The 22299-nt window shown below is 39.7% G+C and overlaps 1 protein-coding gene across 3 annotated transcripts in view; it reads left to right on the top strand.

The window, feature by feature from the left end:
• LOC149469951 (EF-hand calcium-binding domain-containing protein 4B-like) overlaps nt 1-22299 on the top strand; it is a 133764-nt gene that overhangs the window by 105817 nt on the left and 5648 nt on the right. For all 3 annotated transcript variants that reach the window (XM_089668176.1, XM_089668174.1, XM_089668165.1), the window contains exons 13-15: nt 1279-1393; nt 5517-5618; nt 9367-9443. In XM_089668176.1, the coding sequence (XP_089524302.1) occupies nt 1279-1393; nt 5517-5618; nt 9367-9443 (294 nt within the window). The remainder of the gene's footprint in view (nt 1-1278; nt 1394-5516; nt 5619-9366; nt 9444-22299) is intronic.

The following is a 22299-nucleotide window of genomic DNA, read 5'->3' as shown; positions in this document are numbered from 1 at the left end:
GGGCCCGTCACAGTGTCATATGCTCTATCTCCCCTATAGCCAAGGTACGGAGGTCCATCAAGGAACCTAGACAGGAAGCCTCCACGCACACTGCAGCATTAGAAATTGAACCCTCAAAACACCAGTACACCATCACTAAAACTGCCGCTCAGTAGTATACTTGGAAGTTGGGTAGGGCTAGACCTCCCAACTGCACGGGAAGGTCTAGGGTACATCTGGCCAGGCAGGGGAGGGCATTGTTCCATATGAAGGAACTCATACAATGCTCTATATCACAAAAGGATTGTGGGATCCATATTGGGCAATTGCGAAATATGTACGGTAATTAAATTTCTGCAGAATCATCATTTTAATAATATTTATGCGTCCCAAAAGATTAAGGAGAAGCCTGGACCATGATGCGCATCTTTCCTTAAAAAGTCCTTAAAGTTGGGGGAGAAGGTTGCGTGTAAAGTATGGAGACACATCCCTGGTCACTTGAACCCCTAGGTATCGAAACTCAGTCACCCACTGCAGCAGGAGGAGTTAGCCAAGGCCAGAGCCTAATTATCAAGGGGAAACAGGACCAGTATTGCGAATGCCAGAGAAAGCGCCAAATTTGTTCAAAATCCGCCATAAGCGATGAACCCGCATTGTTCAGATACAGTAATTTATCATCCGCATAGGGGGACAATCAGCTGCCTGATCCACAAGTTGTTGTAATTGCATAAAGGGGAATTAAAGTCTGAGATACTTACCTTGGTTCCAAAGGTCTAACACCCACAATGTACCTTGCTAGCATCTTCTCTCCAGCTTCTTCTGGGTGCCAGTCTTCAGCCATCTTGATTGGCCGGGGAGGGAAGCTATTGCTCATGCACATGTACAGGAGTTAATTCATCTGGTAACACATGCACAGTACCGGAATGAAACTCCTACTAAGTACCCCTGTCAGTGATAAATGTTTTTTTTCAAACTATCTGCCACTTTTCTTGGACAACTTAATCTGTTAAAGGAAGTTGAAAAATAACAGACATAGTGGCCGGATCAAAAAGTCAAAGTAAAAGTAAAAAAGCCTAAAAAAGAAAACTAATGCAGTCACATCTAATTAGTCAGCTGCAAAATAATACATTTTGCTTTTGGGTTTCATGCTGCTTTAATGAGTTTAAAATAATAGTAACCACATTCATAATTCAGAACCATAGAAAAAGAAGCCATTCATATTTGCTAAAATCATTTCAACATAATACATTTAAACATTTGCTTATTAAATTGAAATTACAGAATATATTTTTTTAACAGGTTTCATAGTATCACAGAACAGTTTTTCAGAAAAGCAGATGGTATAGTGATTATGTATGATATTACATCTAAGAAAACATTCACAGACGTGTGCTACTGGCTGAATCGTATCCAAGTGAGTATGCCAAGAAATAGCTTGTCCTAACAAGCTTTAGCCATTTGTATTAGGGAAAGGAGGTAGAATATATATGAAGTAGAAATGAATTACATTTGGTATACTACATAATAGCTTACATGTTATCTGGCACTCCTTTTGGGCAAGGATAAGCAAATCTGCCTGGCTTCAATCTGCTGAGGGTCCTAAAAACCTGTCTGAAAGTCATTCAACCCAAAAATAGTGGCAAATCCCATTGAAGCCTTGGAGGGCAAATTCTGTTTGAAAATTCTGGCCATTTGTAGGTATTAAGCAAGCTATTACCAAAAAAAGCACAGGAATCTGGACATTGCCATAGAGGGTATGTACTAATAGAAAATAAATAAATAAAGAATAGAGGTCCTGCTTTATGCTGCTTCAAGGGTGACATTGAAGTGTCAAAATGTATCATGAGTACATGCAGGTATTTTCATTGAAAAATTAGTAGATTACTGGTGATAAAGCAGTGTAAAATTTTCCAGTAGACCTGTGCATCCTGGAAATCTTCATTTTGTTTTGGATGGTTCACGGAAGAATGTTGTTTCATCACATTAATTATGTTAAACTGATTCATTTTTGGAAATTCATTTGTATCTTCTGAATTTGTTTCGTATATACTGTACATTGGTTTGGGTGGATTTGAAAAATTTTTAATTTTTTTTGGAACATTGCTATATATTAATTTTGGTTTCGATATTTCTTGTGGATTTGTTATTCATATATCGTTACTATTCTATATTTTTGCACACAACTAAATAAATATAATGCAAAATTTAGCGGCCCCCAAATGTTTCAAATGTAAGAATTGTATTAGACTGTGGAACTGAAATGACTGACTGACAATTATTATTCAATTTAAAACACAAACTTACTTAAATCCGATTACACTGTTCAACAGGTAAAAACTTTTGGGCATAAAATTAGCTAATCTTACATAATTTTGGGGTGCTGAAAGCGAAAATGACCCTAAAAAATGTTGATTGGCTCTAGTTTCCATGATATATTCACCCATCTAATGACGTAAGCCATTCAAAATTATGATGCAACTTCAGCTGCATATTGCGCAATTGATACTGGTGACCAATAGAAAATTGCATGTATACTGAGATGATGCAATATTAGCCTTTAATTGCATCACTTCACTGCATAAAAGCTGCAGTATCTGTAGCTGATTGTAGTTCGACAGCGTCTTTACATTTCGTTTTATGCTTATATAGGCTACTCAGTAATGCCTCGAACTTGTGTGAATAAAGCAGATAATTTCTGCTATATCTCTGGTGAAATAACTTTTATCTCACAAAAAAGGAGGATAACAGGAATGATTAAGAAAGCCTACAACTTGTATTTTGGCTGCAAGATAGGAGACCAGGACAAGAGCTGGGCACCACATATATGCTGCAATTCTTGTGGGACGGCACTGGAGCAATGGTTGAATGGAAAAAAGGCATCTATGCCTTTCGCTGTGCCAATGATTTGGAGAGAGCCAACAGATCATGTTAGTAATTGTTACTTTTGTATGGTGCCTCCAATTGTAAAAGGGCTAAATAAGAAGAAAAAGTAATCTGTGCACTATCCAAATATTCCATCGGCAATACGTCCAGTTCCTCATGGAGAGGGGCTACCAGTTCCTAAAGCACCAGAATCCTCGTGGTTGAGTCAAGTGAGGAAGAACCTGAAGCGTGTAGTCACGTGCAGTTGTAAGAGATAGCCCTTTCCTCGAATACAAGAGAAAAGCCAAGAGAAGCAAAACCGACACAAACTGAAGACAAAACTAGTGAGAATCCTAAGTATTAAAATGATTCAACTTAGCTTATGGCTATAATTTTTCTTGGTAATCCTATGCAATATATTATGCCATTTAGGCTTTGTTATGTAGTCAATATCACTTGCTTTATATTTGTGGAAAGACATCTATCTATATAATTATTGTGCATTATGTAGTCATTACGCCTATAGTAGAAAACTTTCCGTTTACAGAAAAACTAGAGCCAATTGACAAATTTCATTGTTATATTTGAACTCAGAATGTGAAATTCATTAAGAAATGGATCCTTTTGTTTCCAAAACTGGCAAAAAATAAAAATTTGTTGAACAGTGTTATCAAACTAATTTTAAAATTGTATTATTTCCCCATGGTCTCGAACTACTATCTCATCATGTGATGTCATCCTAATGAAATGAATGAAACAAATACATTCATTAATTTTGTTATAAATTTTTTTGTTGACATTTATTACTATGTCCATTCAGAGACTCGTAAAATCAATTTTTCATCTGAAAATCAATTAGTTATGAAGCAAAACACACATGTCTATTTGCCAGTGGCAGGACAGTTTTAATCACAGGTACAAGGTACACTGGGTTTATTTACTACAGCTGGAGAGTGTAAAAACAGGTGCACTTCTGCATAGAAACCAAACAACTTCCAGGTTTTATTGCCAAAGCTTGAACAAGCTGAGGTTAGAAGCTGATTGGCTACCATACACAGCTGCACCAGATTCAGAGTGCTCCAGTTTTAATAAATCTATCCCACTGTTTTTGTAGTTGTTTGTTTTTTCCCCTTGCAAAGAAGTGGTGCATGTCATTCACTTATAGCTGAACAAAACAAAAGATCACAGCTCTCCCCCTCTCTAACTTGGAGTGGTGAGCTCTACTATATGCAGTTTACCAGGCAATAACCTGCTTTTTTCATGCAACTTACTGGAGAATCAGAGAGAAAGGGTGAACTGTGATCCTTTTCATTTGGTCAGCAGAAAGGCGTTATCAGTAATGAAAACGCTAAAATTTGCCAGTGGCCCATTTTGTTTCTTTAAAGGAAAACCTTGCTGCAGAAAAAGAAGACGTTTGAGTAAAACTGCAGCTGCCTCATAATCAATCACAAACTAAATTTAAAGACAGAGAAGCCTCCAACCATAAGAATATAAAAGATGGCAGCAAAGGGGTTGATCACACAAAGGGCCAACTGTTATCTAACTAACCCTAATCTTTTGCTATGCCATTTGTTAGCTCTCCCTATCCTTTCTTTACAACAGCTTCCAATACACTGATGATTTGGCTGCTCTAAGCCACCCTGTCATTATGAATGGGCTGTCTCACCTTATAACCCTCTTATTGACCCTTCTTAGTCTGTTGTCCATTGTTCAAAAGCCATGCGGTGCATTATACTGTAAAAAATGGCTTGCCAATTTTGTGCATACATTTACTGTATGGGTTAAATTCTCAGTTGTCTAATGGGATTGGAATACATACACATACCACATTCCACGCTCCTACTGGCTTCCTCTGCACTGCATGGCCAGTCCCATGATACCTTTTCTCTTCGCTGCTCTTTTGGTTGTAGACTCTCCAACATCATTATATACAATACAGGACCATCAGTTCTGCATTATATCCTTGGACTGCAAGGTCCCATCCACACCACAGAAACAATGGAGAGTGTAGAGCAGCAGCCACCAGGGTGCAAGGGATAAGGTTAGTATTTGTGCTTATTTATCACTCCCTAGACCCAACAACCATATACAGTAGCCTATGCAATGCATGCAGCATTAAAAGACATAAAGGATAGAATGAAGGACGGTTAAAGCTTCTGTTAACATTGTTGTCTGTGGCCTGCTGGAATATTTCTCTTAACTTCTCTTCTAAGGAGATAGATGAGTATAGGGCTGGTTGGGAGGGAGGCTATTGTTGGGGTCCTTTCACATGGGCATTCCATTTTTTTTCAGCAGTTCAGTCACATTTTTTCAAAGAAAAAAACGGATCAGTTTACATCAGCTTTTGCATCAGTTTCTTGTCAGTTTTTACATCAGCGTTTAACATTCTTTACCAATGCAAAACATCTGTTTTTGGTCTCTTCCATTTTTTTATGGAAGAAAGATAGGGTTTTCTTCCATTTAAAAAAAATGGATGTTAACGGATGTGGACATTAACCTATGTAAATAGATGATCATTTGTTTACATCCGCTGCTCCATATAAATACATGGGTGTCCGGTTTTCATCTGTAAACAGACAGATGAAAAACAGACATACGGAGCCCGTATGAAAGGATCCTTACTCTAAGGTATTTAAAACTTACAGAACTAATGTCATGTCATCTTTTCCAAACAGGCGAATGCTGTTGATGATATTGTTATTCTACTTATTGGGAACAAAGCAGACTGTGATTCCGAGAGAAATGTGACATATGCAGATGCAAAGAAGTTGGCTCAAGTATGTATTATAGAACATACAAATTTTTGGAATTAAAGACAAATCTAAGTTAAGTGTGTATAAAGTTTTCCTCACTAAAACAAAGGTTTGATGCAGAAATACAGGTGTTGTCTCTTTATTTAAGAAGGACATACTGGAATTAGGTAGGCAGTTTGCGATGACTCCCCCATGTTTGGCATTTGTGGTCCCTGAAAATGCATGAAGATATAAGGCAGACCGCTACCTGGGAGCTGGGAGTTTATTGCTTTTTGAAGGACAGCCTGGTGAACACCAAGCAGCTCCTTAGATTTTTCTCCTTCAGTCTTGAGCAAATTGGTCACTGGCACTGCATTTTCAAGATAACAAGCATGGGCCTAAATTTAGAAACACAAGCAGTGATAACATGGCCAACTATTGAGACAGAAGGTAGAAGGTTGCATTTGCGAGAGTCAACTGATTTTTTGTCAACTTGAAGGAAGGGAAGAAGAGAAAAGAGCTGTGCTAGGAGTCTGAAATGCTGGCAGCTCTGGAATAGGGGCAAAGTAAGGAAAGGAGACTTCCTCGCACCCTGAAGCAATGGGTACGGACTTGCTGGGGGTGTTGCAGCCACCTGACATTTTTATTTTTGTGTTGCATGGCATTGCAGTGCAGCCCGTGCACCACAAAAGAAAGGAATTTCAGGCAGACACAGGATCCCCAGCAAGTCTGCACACAGTACACACTCCACACTGCAACATGATTTTTTTTTTGTCCTTGTGGAAAAAAAAGCTGAAGCAGGAAAAGGAATTGTAAATAAGGTTAGTTACGGATAGCAAAGGGTTAATTAACCGATAATAAGAGTATATTATTTAAAAAGAAACAAAATACACTTTACCTCAACAACTTGTATAAAAAAGAAATAAATATAATTGAGAGTTCCTGATAGCTGCTGCCAATTATAATGTATCAATTTTTATTATTACTGATTAGAGTTGAGAGTGCTCCTGACAGCATCTGCTATGTAGGTGGGGACCCTGGCGTTAAACTAACAGCAAGTCCCAACCTCTACATGTGTAGGCATGTGTCTGGAAAGGAAGAACTGAAAGACATATTGGACATATGTACATCTTTAACTTGTAAATACCAAGGACAAAATAAGAAGCAACACTAGCATTGCCTTCAGAACAGGTTTAGTTCTTGTTGGAATGTTGTCATAAATGTCCTATTCAAGCATCTCTTGAAGCCTTGTAGATTTTTGCAACCCATCACTGTCACGTCTGCAAGATATCTTTGTCCAAAAGGTAGATAAGGGAAACCAATATACACAAAAGCATGTGAAATAGCAAAAAAAATGATTACTTAATTAATAATGCTACAATTACATATATTAAGCCCAAACAGTTAACAGAATACAATATTTTTTTTCACAATAGTGGCCCTTTAAATAACTTTGACTGTCACACCTGCACTTTGCTTTGTAGACTATGGGTGACGGGAGTGTACAAAGAATCTGGCGCAGCTGTGCATAGTAACCAATCAGCTTCTATCCTCAGCTTTTTTAAATAAGCGTTGACATTAAAACCTAGAAAGTCAAATATGAGTAACCTTTGTAGTTGTGTAGTTGTAATTTAGCTATGCAGGACTAAACTTATTTTGCTGGAGCATCATGGCAGAATATAATGGGTTGTGGCTCCACCCCGCAACCCATTAGGACCAGAAATGTATACATTTTGGCAACCCCAGGGAGACCCCATTCTTTTTTCTGTCCTAACCTGTATATGGGACTGGACATCAAAGGCCATTTATGTTCAACCTCTCCTGAAATGTAGCCTTCCCGAACAGCCCCTAAATAAGTCTACCTTCTTGTTTAGGAGGACAATGTAGGATCCTCAGTAGGCTTTAGATAAGCCAAATTTGCAGCACTGGAGGAAAGACTGTATAATTAGGTTTCTCCCTCTGTCTTTTTCTCAGCTCATGTCTATAGGAAAGGCCACTGGAACTCACAAGTGCGGCTCCAAAGCAGGCATTATTCTTCCTACATGAGCATGCCCAGTAGTGCCTGTATTTCCAACTTCTGAACTTCTACCGCCTCTATTGCGCATTTAAGAAATCTCTGATGGGAGGCAGTACTTTCCTTTTGGTGGCTGCCCTTCTTCCTTCGGGTGCAGTGGGAGGTACTACTACTACTGGGGAGGTAAAAGTCTAGGTAAATAGATTGTACCATGTAAAAAGAGAGCAAGGTTCTAGTGTTGCGTTTTGTCTACAGCCCAACAAAACATGGGCATTTCTCATCTTCCCACAAAAAAGATAACCCTCGAAGATCAAGCCATTCTTCTTCCCATCATATTACTTGTGTGGTCAAGGTCACACTCTCCTCAGTACTCCTCCCCTACCCTCCATAGGCATTCAGCATAGTTTAAGTGTTGGCTGAGCAGATTTTCAGCCCTGCCTGGAAAGTCAGTCTGTCAGTCATATTTCAATGAAGCGATGAATGACAGGGAGGCAGATGCCACAAAAGATGTATCAGTAGAGAAAATATTATCCACATCTAAAGCTTAAAGACAGCTATTTTCTCTCCCATATTAAAAATTGAAGACATTTTGATGGAAAAAAAACATCACCACTACCTAGATGACATTCTTCTGTTGTCACAGGACCAAGGTGTCAAGCTGAGTCACAAGCAAATACTTCTGCAGTCTCTCTAGCAATGTGGTTGGCTGATAAATTGGCAAAAATGCAATCTCTGAGTCCACCTCAGTAAATGACCTTTATGGGAGCTGTTTTGGACTCAAATTCAGTAGTACTCTCAAAAGAAAAGATCATAGCCTTAATCACAAAGAACAAACATGTACTGGCAAGCAGTTATATCTCAGCTTCCCAGTGATTAAGCCTGCTTGGGACCCTCTCCCCCACAATCCAGATAGTAAATTGGGCTAATTTGCAACTGAGACCCTTACGGAGTGAATTTTTGGATCAGTGGAAGGAAAACAACCTTTCCCATCCATTTCAAGTAACTCAGTGACTTTAAAGAGCTCACTGTGCTGATGGACTCTGTGCTGACCAACCTGGACAACCACATATACATCACTATCATGTGATGGACCTCGATTACTTACTGACGCTATCCAGAAAGCCTGGGGAGCTCATCCTTGAGACATATGGCTGTAGGACAAATGAGAATCCTATTCCTAAGATGTAAAGTTCAATGTCTTCGAATTGACAGCGATCGCTCAGGGTCTCCATTTGCTGGCTCCATACATCCATGGCAAAGATGTCTTGCTTGGGATTGACAACAAATCAACAATAGCATATATCCAACACCAGGGAGCCATGAGGAGTCCAAGTTTAATGAGAGAAGTTCAACCTATCATGGGTTGGACACTGAAAAACCTCCACATTCTCAAGGCAATTTATATTCCAGCAACCCAGAACAACTTGCCAGACCATCTCAGCAGGTCTCTTGCAGACAAGGAGTGGTCTAAACATACAAAACTAAGGTGTTGGTAACTCCATAACTAGACTTAGCAGCATATTCACAGAATACCAAATGTCCCTGATTCATAGTCCGCTATTGGTAGGAGCCACAACTCATCATATGCTGCTATGAAGATGCAATAGGAAATGAAAATACAGAAATGTAAGTATACGATTTTCCATTTTTTCATGCAGTGTTTCTGTTTTATCTCTCTTTTAATCTGTTCAAAAGAGGGCATAATCATGTTTTACAGTATGTACTTTATTCTATCAAACTTATGGACACATAGAAAAGATAAACCTATTTTCTCATTAGGAATACCAGCTGCTGTTTACAGAATGCAGTGCAGAATCTGGAGATAATGTCACGGAATCCTTGATCCAGATAGCCAGGTAAATATCCGTATTAATTTTATCATTACAACAAAATCTAACAATCCTTCAGAACAAATGTACACAAAAGTCAACCCAACAGTCTGGAAACTTTCAAAAAAGTGCCCAATTCCCCATTTACTCTACAGAGTAAAAGTGAAAAAACAAACAAAAAAAACGAAATACTTCTCTATGTATAGTCCTTCTTACATTAAACAGTTCCTACTCTATAGGACTAATCCTAATTTGTGCCCCCCCTATAAAGGACTAGAAAGTAAAATGAGCATGAATTCGACCAAATATGCATATGCTGTATATTTGGGGTTGGACCTTAAAGCAGAACTGCACTGCACCTGAGCACCATAAACCAAAAGCGCTATTTAATTAATTTTTAATATTCAAAGCAAACTCACCCATCCATCTATGTCTCCATGGTTTAGTTTACTGAGAAATAATTTAGAAAAACACCCCCTAGCATTTCTGGCCATGGCCATCTTGAGTAAGGATAGATGATTCATGTAGCAGTTACTTCATGGAATCCATCTGCCCTTAGCTCAGGCATGCAGGCAGGAGGGTGTGCTTAGCTGAATAAACACCTCCTTCCTTCCTGAAGACTCTTGGGATGTATGACATGATTTGCCTAGGCATGGAAACTAGGAAGTAACTAAAGAAATGTAAAAAAACTGTTTAAAACAAGTAAATGTGATATACAGGGGTTGGAAAAAAAGTGTAAAAACACAACATGATTTGCATGTATTAAAATTACATGTTTCACATTGAAAGCGGAAGTGATGTAACATTCTTTTGCTTCCACTGTGTGATGAGACACCTAGCTAACAGGTAGGAAGCCTCACTTTCATCATTCACTGTGTGTTCTGCTAGTAATACAGAGTCATGTCTGAGCTTACTGAGTTTCAAAGAGGGCAGATTGTTGGTGCTCACTTAGCTAGTACCTCTGTGACTGAAGTTTCCAATTTATTTGCCGTGTTGTGAGGTATAGTATCAAAGGTTATGACCGCATATACATTTTCCAGGAAAACATGGTCTGATAAGCATAACGCAGTCAATATGGTCAACTGATCAAAAAAGACAAAAGGACAAAAGGACATTGTGCAGGATTGTGGCCCAGAATAAGAAAACAACTGCTGCAAAAGTGACTGCAGTGCTCAGTCTCAGTCTCCCAAAGTTATTTTCCGGCTCCCTGTCACTCTTGACCACACTCTGAAAGCCCAGTCCCTGCTAACACCACCATCCGCCTCTGGCCAGAGTAATCTTACTCATTATTACCAGAAAACAGGCACACACACACAGGTTAGAGTAAACTGATACTTTGTTTATATTAGAGTCAAGTATGAACACAGTAAAGTAGTACAAAATTATAGGTGTGTAAATAATAACAGTTGTTACTCTTTGTAACTTTAAGCGAAGGTCAACACATAAACCAAAAGGAGTTCTTCACGTCCTGCAAATCAGGATTTAACCAAGCGCCTCAACCTTGGGATGTTTCTGTCCTCAGTGAGCAAAGGGGAACTACTAAACAATAGGGCTGGGTCACTTTGACCCTAAGAAGCTGATGACAAGGTTCAAATCCAAGATGAAGAAAGAGCTGTTTAATTAAGAAGGCTAAAGTTCCTTTAACTGCAGTGAAAGGTGTTCTGCAGACTTGTTGGGCCCAGTTGGTGCACTACAAGAATTCAGATCTCCTTGGTTGCAACAGATGGAAATGGTGAACAATGTCAGTAACTGTAGAGAGAATGGTTGATGCAAGAGAATGTCAGTGACAATTTTATGCATTATGATCCCTCTCTCATGTTCAATAAATAATCCTTCTATGGTTGGATAATTTTTTAGAAAATTATTTTGAAGCTGAACCACAGCAAAGGTCAGCCTTAATGGAACATTTCTATGTACAGTCAAGTTAAAATACTATTTTCTTTATTATCAAAAGACTATTCAAACCCTCCCTCTATTTATGTTAGTAAGGATTTGGATGTTAACATTTCTGGTGTGCATTTCATCGTAATATATAAATAATGAATTTAGTATAGTGTTTCCCACATGTTTGACAGTTTATCATATATCCTAAAATGAACCTCTGGCCAAAATATGCACACTAAAATATTTTTACATTATCTGAACAGGCACTTTAAAGCAAGCTCACATTCACCTCTGTAGCTATAAGCATTGTGGATAAATTTAAACATGAAAACAGAGGCACTAAAATCAAATCTTTTTTCCTCTTTACTTTCTGTAGAGAGCAGCATTTTAAAAATATATAATAATATAATCTGCAGCAGTGATGTGCTTAAGCTATCACATATTTCACCCACTCAGACCTAAAATGTTCCTTTTTTTCTGTTAAACAATTTTTGAATCAAACCCCAATCTCTACCTTACAAAGAATAAACAGGAAAGATAATGGAAGTTTTCTGTCTATACTGGCTGCTAATAAATTTGTCTCCGAATCACTTACTGCTTAAAAAGCTTATGAGTCTCAGCCTAGTATATTCTACACTTTAACTGGAATATTAATAACAGACAAAATTCTAATAAAAGAGTGACAATAGTGAATGCACAAAGAGACAAAATGTGTGAGGCACTGTTAAAAAAGTGCTATAGTGAATCTTGGTCAGTAAGTGTCACGCAGAATGACAGCGAAAAAAGTGATAAAATAAAATTGATAATGGTGACAGTAGTGAAAAGTCCAAACATCAGTATAAATAAAATCATTCAAACGAAATATCACAAAAAGTCCAAATTGTATCCGTGATATCAGGTGAAAAGTGACTACATGATGAAATTGCTGCTCTTCAACGCACTCATCAGAAGCGCATATTAAATGCGCATTATGATATAACACAACTCCTCTGCAGGTAAGGAAACATCACCAGATAAGTATTCAAGGTATGGAGATGAAACGGCACTGGCCTCACACTGTATTAAGGAATGACTCCAGCAGAACACATCTACCATAGGCAAAACGAGCAAAAACTCAGCCCACCTTGAAGGAAAATGCTCACTCAGTGAGCCACAGAAGAAAGGGAGCGCTTATAGTGCAGTATCCCTTCAATAACGTGCATTTGCACGAAACGCGTCAGTACGAGCCTGTCATACTGATGTCACGCCGCTGCGTCCTCATGGAGGTCCGGTGGCCATCTTTGTGAAAGTTTTTGCCATTTGTTTCCCACATGGATGTTTTTTACTTATTTATTAAACATACTGCACTATAAGTGCTCCCTTTCTGTGGCTCGTCAAATAGCTGCTTCAGTGTCCTTTATGTATAATGGCACCAGCATCAACGCAGTGATGTCCTTATGCCACGCTCACACATGCCGATAACGTGATGTTGCTACACCATACTATACCACAACTGCACCACACATGTGCACATGTTCACATGATGATGCACACACATTGACATTATTACGTATAAATATCATGGTAATCTGCTAATCCTGCTTGTTTATTGTTGTCATTTTCAGCTTCAACAACACCATTAATATAAAGGGCCCACCAGTTCATATTTCTACTGTATATTTATACAGAATACATATACTGTTCACTGATAATAATATAACTTATATCACTAGTATGTATTAGCGGGCTCAATATTATGGCCATCAATACATTTTAGCATCCTGCACACACCAAGTGTTTCTAAACAGGTGTCCTTTTACTTGTCTGTTTAGATTTGGGGTAGTGGCAGCCAAAAACATTCTACTAGTTGGACTAAGTGTTGTAAAATGTGAAAATTAACCTCCTTACCTGCATATAAAGTACACTTGTAGCGATACCCCCGAAGGGGCTGCTTAAGTTTGTTCACTCCACCACTCTGCCTTTCAACCCCAAGAACTGTCTCAGCCCCAACTGACACACCTGGTAATACTGTAAGTGCAAGGACCAATGAAAAGCACTCACTTTATAATAAAACACAGAGATCAGCTTTGCTGTAAGATCTCTATGGAAAGTAATAAACATTAACAACAGGTATATGTTAGGTGAATCAGGAGAACAGCAAATACTGTGATCGAAAGCAATATAGCTCACTTTTACACTCAGGATGCTTTCAGGGGATTCCAACCATGAATAACCCCAAGAGCAGAGGCAAACACTTAAATGGCAACCTCAAAGTGGGTCTAAATCCCTTTACATAAATTCGGCTCTATGATGTCCAAGTAGGAGGAGAGCAGAAGAATGACTCTCTATTGTGTCAGACTTCTCCCTTCTAACCCCCGACACCACAAGCCCAATAGGCAAACACTGTACCCAACTGATGCCTAATAGCTACTTTCCAAGGTAAAGCTATTTCCTCACACACGATGCAATATAGTGGCCTGAATACACATGCTCGTGCCCGTATGGCACCGGTAACTTCAGTCTCTTGGTAACAGGATGAATCTTGGGATCTTCAGCTAGCCACTTTCGTTGGTGCACTTAAACTCCTATGGTAAAGTATAATTGTAATCCTGTGGCAGTATTTGTATAGCAAATAGTGGGTCTGATCAGCAGGGCCATCTACACAACCCAGTGCCTGGTGAGTATGGGTGAAGTGTAATGTCTCTGTCTGTGTGCAGTGTTCCTGTCACCTGCCAGTGGGCAAAATCCCTCTCACCAGATCCTGTGACTAAGGCTCAAACGATCGTCCTGGAAATGACAGGCTCCTCTGGTCACCTCATGATGAGCGCTTCACAATGTCAGTGTAGGCACTGTACCAGGGGCAGACTGACAACTCATGGGGCCCCGGGCAATAGGGGATCATGGGGCCCCTGTGTCCTTGCCCAAACTCAAAAAAGCCTATGAAAAAGGTACCAGGGGCATCTCATGGGGCCCCCTACTGACCCCGGGCCCTCGGGCAGTGCCCGAGTTTCTAAATGGTCAGTCCGCCCCTGCACTGTACTGTAGGCCACTTCTCTGAGTTTGGATGTTCCCCTGACTGATGCAGATAACTAAACATGCAGTGAACTGACCCTAAGCACTTCTTTGCCACATGCAGACTGTTACCTTGCCATATGCAGACTGCCTCCCCTCAGGAAAAACAAGATGGAGTCCTTCACTCTGTTCTCATTAAGCATGCTGGTCTGTGTAGTTCCATTTCTCATATAGGCCTATCACGCCGTTTCTGTTCAAGACTGTATATTCCATAAGGCTTTGTAGCTGCACCTCCTGCTTGAGAAAGTCCCTGTCATTGGCTCCTTTAATGGCTCTCCTGATTGGCTCTCTCTTTATTACAGACTGAGAGGAAAAGGAAGGGGGGGGGCTGAAATCCCTCACTGCCTTGTGTGTGTCCAGTGCAAGTGTTAGATTTCAGAGATGCAAGTCAGCAGGTTACAGCAGTCACAGATAGGATTAATTTCCTCCTCTACACACTCTTTATGGCAAATCCTTATAAATTCCAGTGTTATAAGAAACATTGAGTTAAAGCATGGTTTTGACATACCCCATTGAGTTAAAGCATGGTTTTGACATACCCCATTGAGTTAAAGCATGGTTTTGACATTCCCCATTGAGTTAAAGTATGGTTTTTGCAAATGTTTCACCAAGGATGATGCTCTCAGTACAGTAAATCTAAGACCATTGTTAGGAATACTCCACTTTGTGAAGAAGAGGAACTTCTATTTCACATCAAGCTGGTTTCAAACTTTTGAAAAAGGCAGTGAGCCCATTATCGGAATAGGGTAATAAGGATTACATCTTGATTACATGTAGAAGAAATTTGAAGTTACAGATAATCACTGCTCCCTGCAGATTAAATTGTAAAGGTTATTACCATTGTTGCACATAATGCAGATTTTTTTTATCAGCATTGACCAAAAAAGCAGCTAATTAACATCCTGCCTGTCTATCACTTGGTCAATAAATAGCTAGCCAGAGAAGAACAGAAAGTGCTGCTTTCAGCCTGACTCTGTTTACAGTACTTGTGGTATGAATTCATAGATATTGGAAAGTTTGGTGAGAGCATTGCTCAGATTAGAAGATTAGAATTGAGGAAGTAGGGTTCTGTCAGGATGTGCTGAGTAAGTTTACAACTGAAAGCTCAAAAGATAAGCAGAAGAAATGAACATAGTTTATAAAAAAAAGGGATGTCACTGTTCTTTTCTCGTATAACATGGAGATTGACTTCTTATAAGTAAGTCTGAATGTAGTACTTCAGAAAATCAAATGCTGTGAACTCCATCCATAGCCTACCCAAGACCTTGAAAGTTCTAACCTCCACAGTAACGGCTCTTTCAGCATTATATACACTTGATTCTAGAAGAAAGCTAGGAAGTTCATATAATTTATAGTATCTTGTAGCCAAATACCTAGATGATCTTTTTTTTACAATATCTTGTACTATTTCATTTTTATTTCTCTATGATAAACCTTCTTCAACTGGCATGCAAAAAGGTTCTCTCTTTCCAAGACCATTATGAGCAAATTTTCTAAAAGACTTTTTAACAAGCTCCCAGTGTATGGTATAATTCTGGCTTTCTTTCACTTCATGCCTTCCTTCATGCTTATAGACACCAATTCTATTCCAAGAGACCATATGAAATCTTGAATTTCTTCAATCAGTGGCATCAGTTTGTGTTCAAAGACTGTTTCTTTTCATTGCCTTCAATCTTTATATTGATGTTGATTGACACTAGGGGGTTTATTTACTAAAGCTGGAGAGTCCAAAATCAGACTCCCTTCTGCATAGAAACCAATCAGCTTCCAGGTTTCATTGCCAAAGCTTCATTGAACAAGCTGAGGTTAGAAGCTGATTGGTTTCTATGCAGAAGGGAGTCTGATTTTGTACTCTCCAGCTTTAGTAAATAAACCCCTAAGAGTTTACATTTTTCTGTACTTTCACCATGTTGGTGAAATGCATTGGAACCAATAGAGAACAATTAAAGTAGATCTCCAGTCCACAGCATTAAATTTGTGTACTCCCTTCTCTGCCTACTATACATTTTCTTCTCTTATTTTTATATCTGTATGAAGCTCTGAAGTTTTCTACCTTAAAAATTGAAATTGATTGCAAAAGATAGCAGGACAAACCAACAAAAATTCTTCAAATATATTAATAGTAAAATGGTCCGGTCCAAGCATGAAGGCCCTTTACAAAATAATCTAGAGTGGGTGACTGGGGACAAAAAGAAGGTAAATGTATTAAATACCTTCTTCAGTTCTGTATATACAAAGGAGCATGGGGGAGCTCTTGTCCATAATGGGCATGGTATTGATGATCCACATTGGCTCAAAATTGATATGATCCAGAAATATTTAGACAGAATAAAGGTGAATAAAGCACTTGGACCAGATGGCATACACCCACGGGTCCTTAAAAAATTGAGCTATGTCATTTCAAAGCCATTGTCTCTAATTTTTAGAGACTCTTTAATAACTGGCATAGTACCACTGGATTGGCGTATGTTTAAAAAGGGATCAAAATCTTTACCAAGTAATTATAGACCTGTTAGTTTACCTTCTATAGTTGGGAAGATACTGCAGAGTTTAATAAAAAAAAAACACATAGATGAATTCTTGCTGGAAAAAAATATTTAAGCAACAGACAGCATGGTTTTATGAAAGACAGAAGTTGTCAAACAAATCTGATTTCTTTTTATAAGGAGGTGAGCAAAACCTTGGACAGAGAAGTGGCTGTGGACGTGGTTCTCCACACACGGCTAATATGTAAGGTAAAGTCTAGCTAAAAGATCATATTCAGAGAGTAGTGGTTAACTGCTTGCCGCCCTGCCACTGTGTATATACGTGTGCAGGGCGGCAGTGGAGCGCAAAAGCACATTTTAAAACGCGCTTCGCGCTCCCGACACATTCGCGAGTAGGGGGCGCGCGCGCGCGCTCCCGCCGACCCGCGGGTGATACGATTTGATCCAGGAGGGATCAATCATTAGATTTCAGCCAGTGATTTCTGGCTGAAATCACATGATCGGTCCCTGTCCTATCCTGTCCTGTGTTGACATTTACACAGGGCAGGATATGTTGTCATTCTTCTCTGCCTGGACACATTCCGTTCCAGACAGAGAAGAAGACATCCAAACAGTGAGTAAAACACTACACACTGACAGTTAGAACACTCTAGTTAACATTTAACCCCCTGATCGCCCCCCCCCCAGTTAACCCCTTCACTGCGCTGTCACCAGTGTCACTGATCAGTGAACCAAGTTTTACTGATCAGTGTCGCTGGCGACTTCCGATAGAGTTAGCTCCCCTCCCAGATAGCGCCAGATTGCCCGCCAGTACACCAGTAATCTCGTTTAACCCCTTGATCCCCCCCCCAGTTAACCCCTTCACTGCCGTGTCACCAGTGTCATTGATCAGTGAACCAATTTTTACTGATCATTGTATCAGTGTCACTGGCGACTTCCGATAGTGTTAGCGCCCCTCCCAAATAGCGCCAGATTGCCCGCTAGTACACCAGTAATCCCATTTAACCCCTTAATCTCCCCCCCCCCAGTTAACCCCTTCACTGCCCTGTCACCAGTGTCACTGATCAGTGAACCAATTTTTACTGGTCACTGTATCAGTGTCGCTGGCGACTTCCGATAGTGTTAGCGCCCCTCCCAGATAGCGCCAGATTGCCCGCCAGTACACCAGTAATCCCGTTTAACCCCTTGATCCCCCCCCCAGTTAACCCCTTCACTGCCGTTTCACCAGTGTCATTGATCAGTGAACCAATTTTTACTGATCATTGTATCAGTGTCGCTGGCGACTTCCGATAGTGTTAGCACCCCTCCCAAATAGCGCCAGATTGCCCGCTAGTACACCAGAAATCCCATTTAACCCCTTAATCCCCCCCCCCAGTTAACCCCTTCACTGCCCTGTCACCAGTGTCACTGATCAGTGAACCAATTTTTACTGATCACTGTATCAGTGTCGCTGGCGACTTCCGATAGTGTTAGCGCCCCTCCCAAATAGCGCCAGATTGCCCGCTAGTACACCAGTAATCCCATTTAACCCCTTAATCTCCCCCCCCCCAGTTAACCCCTTCACTGCCCTGTCACCAGTGTCACTGATCAGTGAACCAATTTTTACTGGTCACTGTATCAGTGTCGCTGGCGACTTCCGATAGTGTTAGCGCCCCTCCCAGATAGCGCCAGATTGCCCGCCAGTACACCAGTAATCCCGTTTAACCCCTTGATCCCCCCCCCCACAGTTAACCCCTTCACTGCCGTGTCACCAGTGTCATTGATCAGTGAACCAATTTTTACTGATCACTGTATCAGTGTCACTGGCGACTTCCGATAGTGTTAGCGCCCCTCCCAGATAGCGCCAGATTGCCCGCTAGTACACCAGAAATCCCATTTAACCCCTTAATTCCCCCCCCCCCAGTTAACCCCTTCACTGCCCTGTCACCAGTGTCACTGATCAGTGAACCAATTTTTACTGATCACTGTATCAGTGTCGCTGGCGACTTCCGATAGTGTTAGCGCCCCTCCCAGATAGCGTTAGATTGCCCGCTAGTACACCAGTAATCCCATTTAACCCCTTAATCCCCCCCCCCCCCAGTTAACCCCTTCACTGCCCTGTCACCAGTGTCATTGATCAGTGGACCGATTTTTACTGATCACTGTATCAGTGTTGCTGGCGACTTCCGATAGTGTTAGCGCCCCTCCCAGATAGCGCCAGTTTGCCCGCTAGTGCACCAGAAATCCCATTTAACCCCTTGATTGCCCCCCAGTTAACCCTTTCACTGCCCTGTCACCAGTGTCATTTATTACAGTGAACAGATTTTTACTGATCACTGTATTAGTGTCACTGGTGACTTCCGATAGTGTTAGCGCCCCTCCTAGACAGCGCCAGTTTGCCCGCTAATGCACGGGATTTTTTTTACCAAAAACATGTAGCAGAATACATTTTGGCTTAAATTTATGACTAACTTTGAGTTTACAATATATTTTTTATAGCTGAAAGTAGAAAATATTGTTTTTTTTCAAAATTTTCGTATTTTTTTTGGTTATAGCGCAAAAAATAAAAAGCGCACAGCTGATAAAATACCACCAAAAGAAAGCTCTATTTGTGTGAAAAAAAGGACGTAAATTTCGTTTGGGTGCAGCATTGCATGACCGCGCAATTATCATTTTAATTAGTGCAGCGCTGTATAGCAAAAAAAGGCATAAATTACAGTATCTATACCATAGTTTGTAGACGCTATAACTTTCACACAAAGCAATCAATATACACTTATTGGGATTTTTTTACCAAAAACATGTAGCAGAATACATTTTGGCTTAAATTTATGACTAACTTTGAGTTTACGATATATTTTTTATAGCTGAAAGTAGAAAATATTGTTCTTTTTCAAAATTTTTGTGGTTGTTTTGTTTATAGCGCAAAAAATAAAAAGCGCACAGGTGATCAAATACCACCAAAAGAAAGCTCTATTTGTGTGAAAAAAGGACGTAAATTTTGTTTGGGTACAGCATTGCATGACCGCGCAATTATCATTTGAGTTAGTGCAGCGCTGTATAGCAAAAAAAGGCATAAATTACAGTATCTATACCATAGTTTGTAGACGCTATAACTTTCACACAAAGCAATCAATTTACACTTATTGGGATTTTTTTTACCAAAAACATGTAGCAGAATACATTTTGGCTTAAATTTATGACTAACTTTGAGTTTACGATATATTTTTTTATAGCTGAAAGTAGAAAATATTGTTTTTTTTTTCAAAAGTTTTGTGGTTTTTTTGTTTATAGCGCAAAAAATAAAAAGTGCACAGGTGATCAAATACCACCAAAAGAAAGCTCTATTTGTGTGAAAAAAAGGACGTAAATTTCGTTTGGGTACAGCATTGCATGACCGCGCAATTATCATTTGAATTAGTGCAGCACCAAACAGCAAAAAAAGGCCTGGACATTAAGGGGGGTAAATCCTCTGGGGCTCAAGTGGTTAATGATTCATACTCTGAATGATCTAGTGTTGTTAGTGGTATACCCCAAGGTTCAGTGTTCAGACCCTTACTTTTTAATATATTTATAAACAATATAGGGTCTGGGATTAAAAATACCATTTCAGTCTTTGCAGATAACACCAAGCTGTGCAGTGGAATAATGTCCTTACAGGATGTCTCCAACTTACAAGCCAACGTCAATGCACTGTTTAATTGGGCAACTATGTGGCAAATGAGGTTTAATGGTAATAAATGCATGCATCATACATTCATACATACTAGGTGGAGTACAACTGGGGAAATCAATGGTGGAGAAGGATCAGGGAGTTCTGGTAGATCACAAGCTTAATAATGGCATGCAATGCCAAGCTGCAGTTTCTAAAGTGAGCAAAATCCTCTCTTGTATTGAAAGAGGTATAGACTCCAGAGAGAGAGATATCATATTACCCCTGTACAAATCATTAGTAACACCTCATCTGGAATATGCAGTTCACTTTTTGACACCAAATCACAAAAAGAACATTGGGGAACTGGAGAAAGTACAGAGAAGGGCAACCAAGCTGATAAGAGGCATGGAGGAGCTCAGCTATGAGGAAAGATTAGAGGAACTAAGAGGAAGAGGAGATTAAGAGGACACTAAGGTTATCACAGAGGATAAGGGGGCACTCTTTACGTCTGGAAGAAAAGAGATTTAATCTCAAAATATGGAAAGGTTTTTTCACAGTTATGTGGAATAGACTCCCTCAAGACTTGGTACTGGCCAGCTCAGTGGATTGCTTTAAAAAAGACCTGGATTTTGGAAGACTGGGTTTCTGCAGCCAGGAAGCATGTCTACTGCAATGCCCTTCAGTGATATTCAGAGACACACAGTGGGGAGAGAACTAGAAGAAATTTACAGAGCAGTACAGATTTCCACCAAGCCTCAGAGCTATAAGAAGATAGTACAGACAGAGGCGGGGCTAGAATTGTTTCTTTTTCTGTGTGCGTGTTTTGAAGGATGCCATTGACTTTTAATTACAGGAGCTCTTTTCAGCTATCTTGGACCTGCTCATGTGCCAAAAATTATCCCCCCCCCCCACCTTCCATTAGCCTTGTTTATTTTACTTATTATTTTTTTCATAGAAAGTAAAAACAGTGAAAGAAATGAAAAAAGTATAAACAGTCACAGTACACAAAACTGATCAAATACACACACACAAAAAAAATCTAAGAACAATACATTAAAGGAAACAAACTAGCCTATTCATAACCCCCCAAAATGCTTAAAACCACCATCTAAATAAAAAAAAAAGTCTATATTTTTTCCAAGACAATTTTACCTAAACAGCTCAAAAGCAATATTAAGATTTTCTGCATCGTTAAACTCTGCTGGGGGCAAAATGCCATATTTTGCAGTGATAACATTTGCCAAAATCCCTTTGCTCAACCCTATTTGCAAGGCTACATCATACACTTTGATTATTGTTAGTTAAATTCTAACTCTCTCCCAACTCATTTTTTCTTTATCCATTTTGCCAAATTGTTGTGCTTGCCAGCAAATGAAAACAGTGGACCTCTCCATTTGTTTATTTACAAAAAGTAAAACATCATCACCTCACATCTTCATATTTACAAGGTGGGGAACCTTCTGTTGAGTACTAGAGATGAGCGAATCGAACTTGGCGAAGTGGAATTCATTTCGAATATTAGGAAAATCCAAATTTTAGCAAACTTCGGATGCACGAATCGAATTTTCCCCGATCAGCCGGCAAAAAGTGTCACTGCAGAGAGCTCCGCTATTTCTGACAGTTCTCTGACAGTTCCTTCACATTTACAGCGGTTGAAACATTGTATCTATTTGTTTCCATTTAGGATACAGATGTTTTTATTCGGAAACAAATAGATACAATGTTTCAACCGCTGTAAATGTGAAGGAACTGTCAGAGAACTGTCAGAAATAGCGGAGTTCTCTGCAGATACACTTTTTGCTGTACTGGAATTCTTCTTCTTTTCATT

Source organism: Staurois parvus, unplaced genomic scaffold (genome assembly GCF_062004578.1).
Source record: "Staurois parvus isolate SC_StPar_1 unplaced genomic scaffold, SC_StPar_1.0 ptg000056l, whole genome shotgun sequence".
Taxonomy (NCBI): Eukaryota; Metazoa; Chordata; class Amphibia; order Anura; family Ranidae; genus Staurois; species Staurois parvus.
The sequence above is the reverse complement of the archived record's forward strand: the minus strand, read 5'-3'. Positions and strand labels throughout refer to the sequence as shown.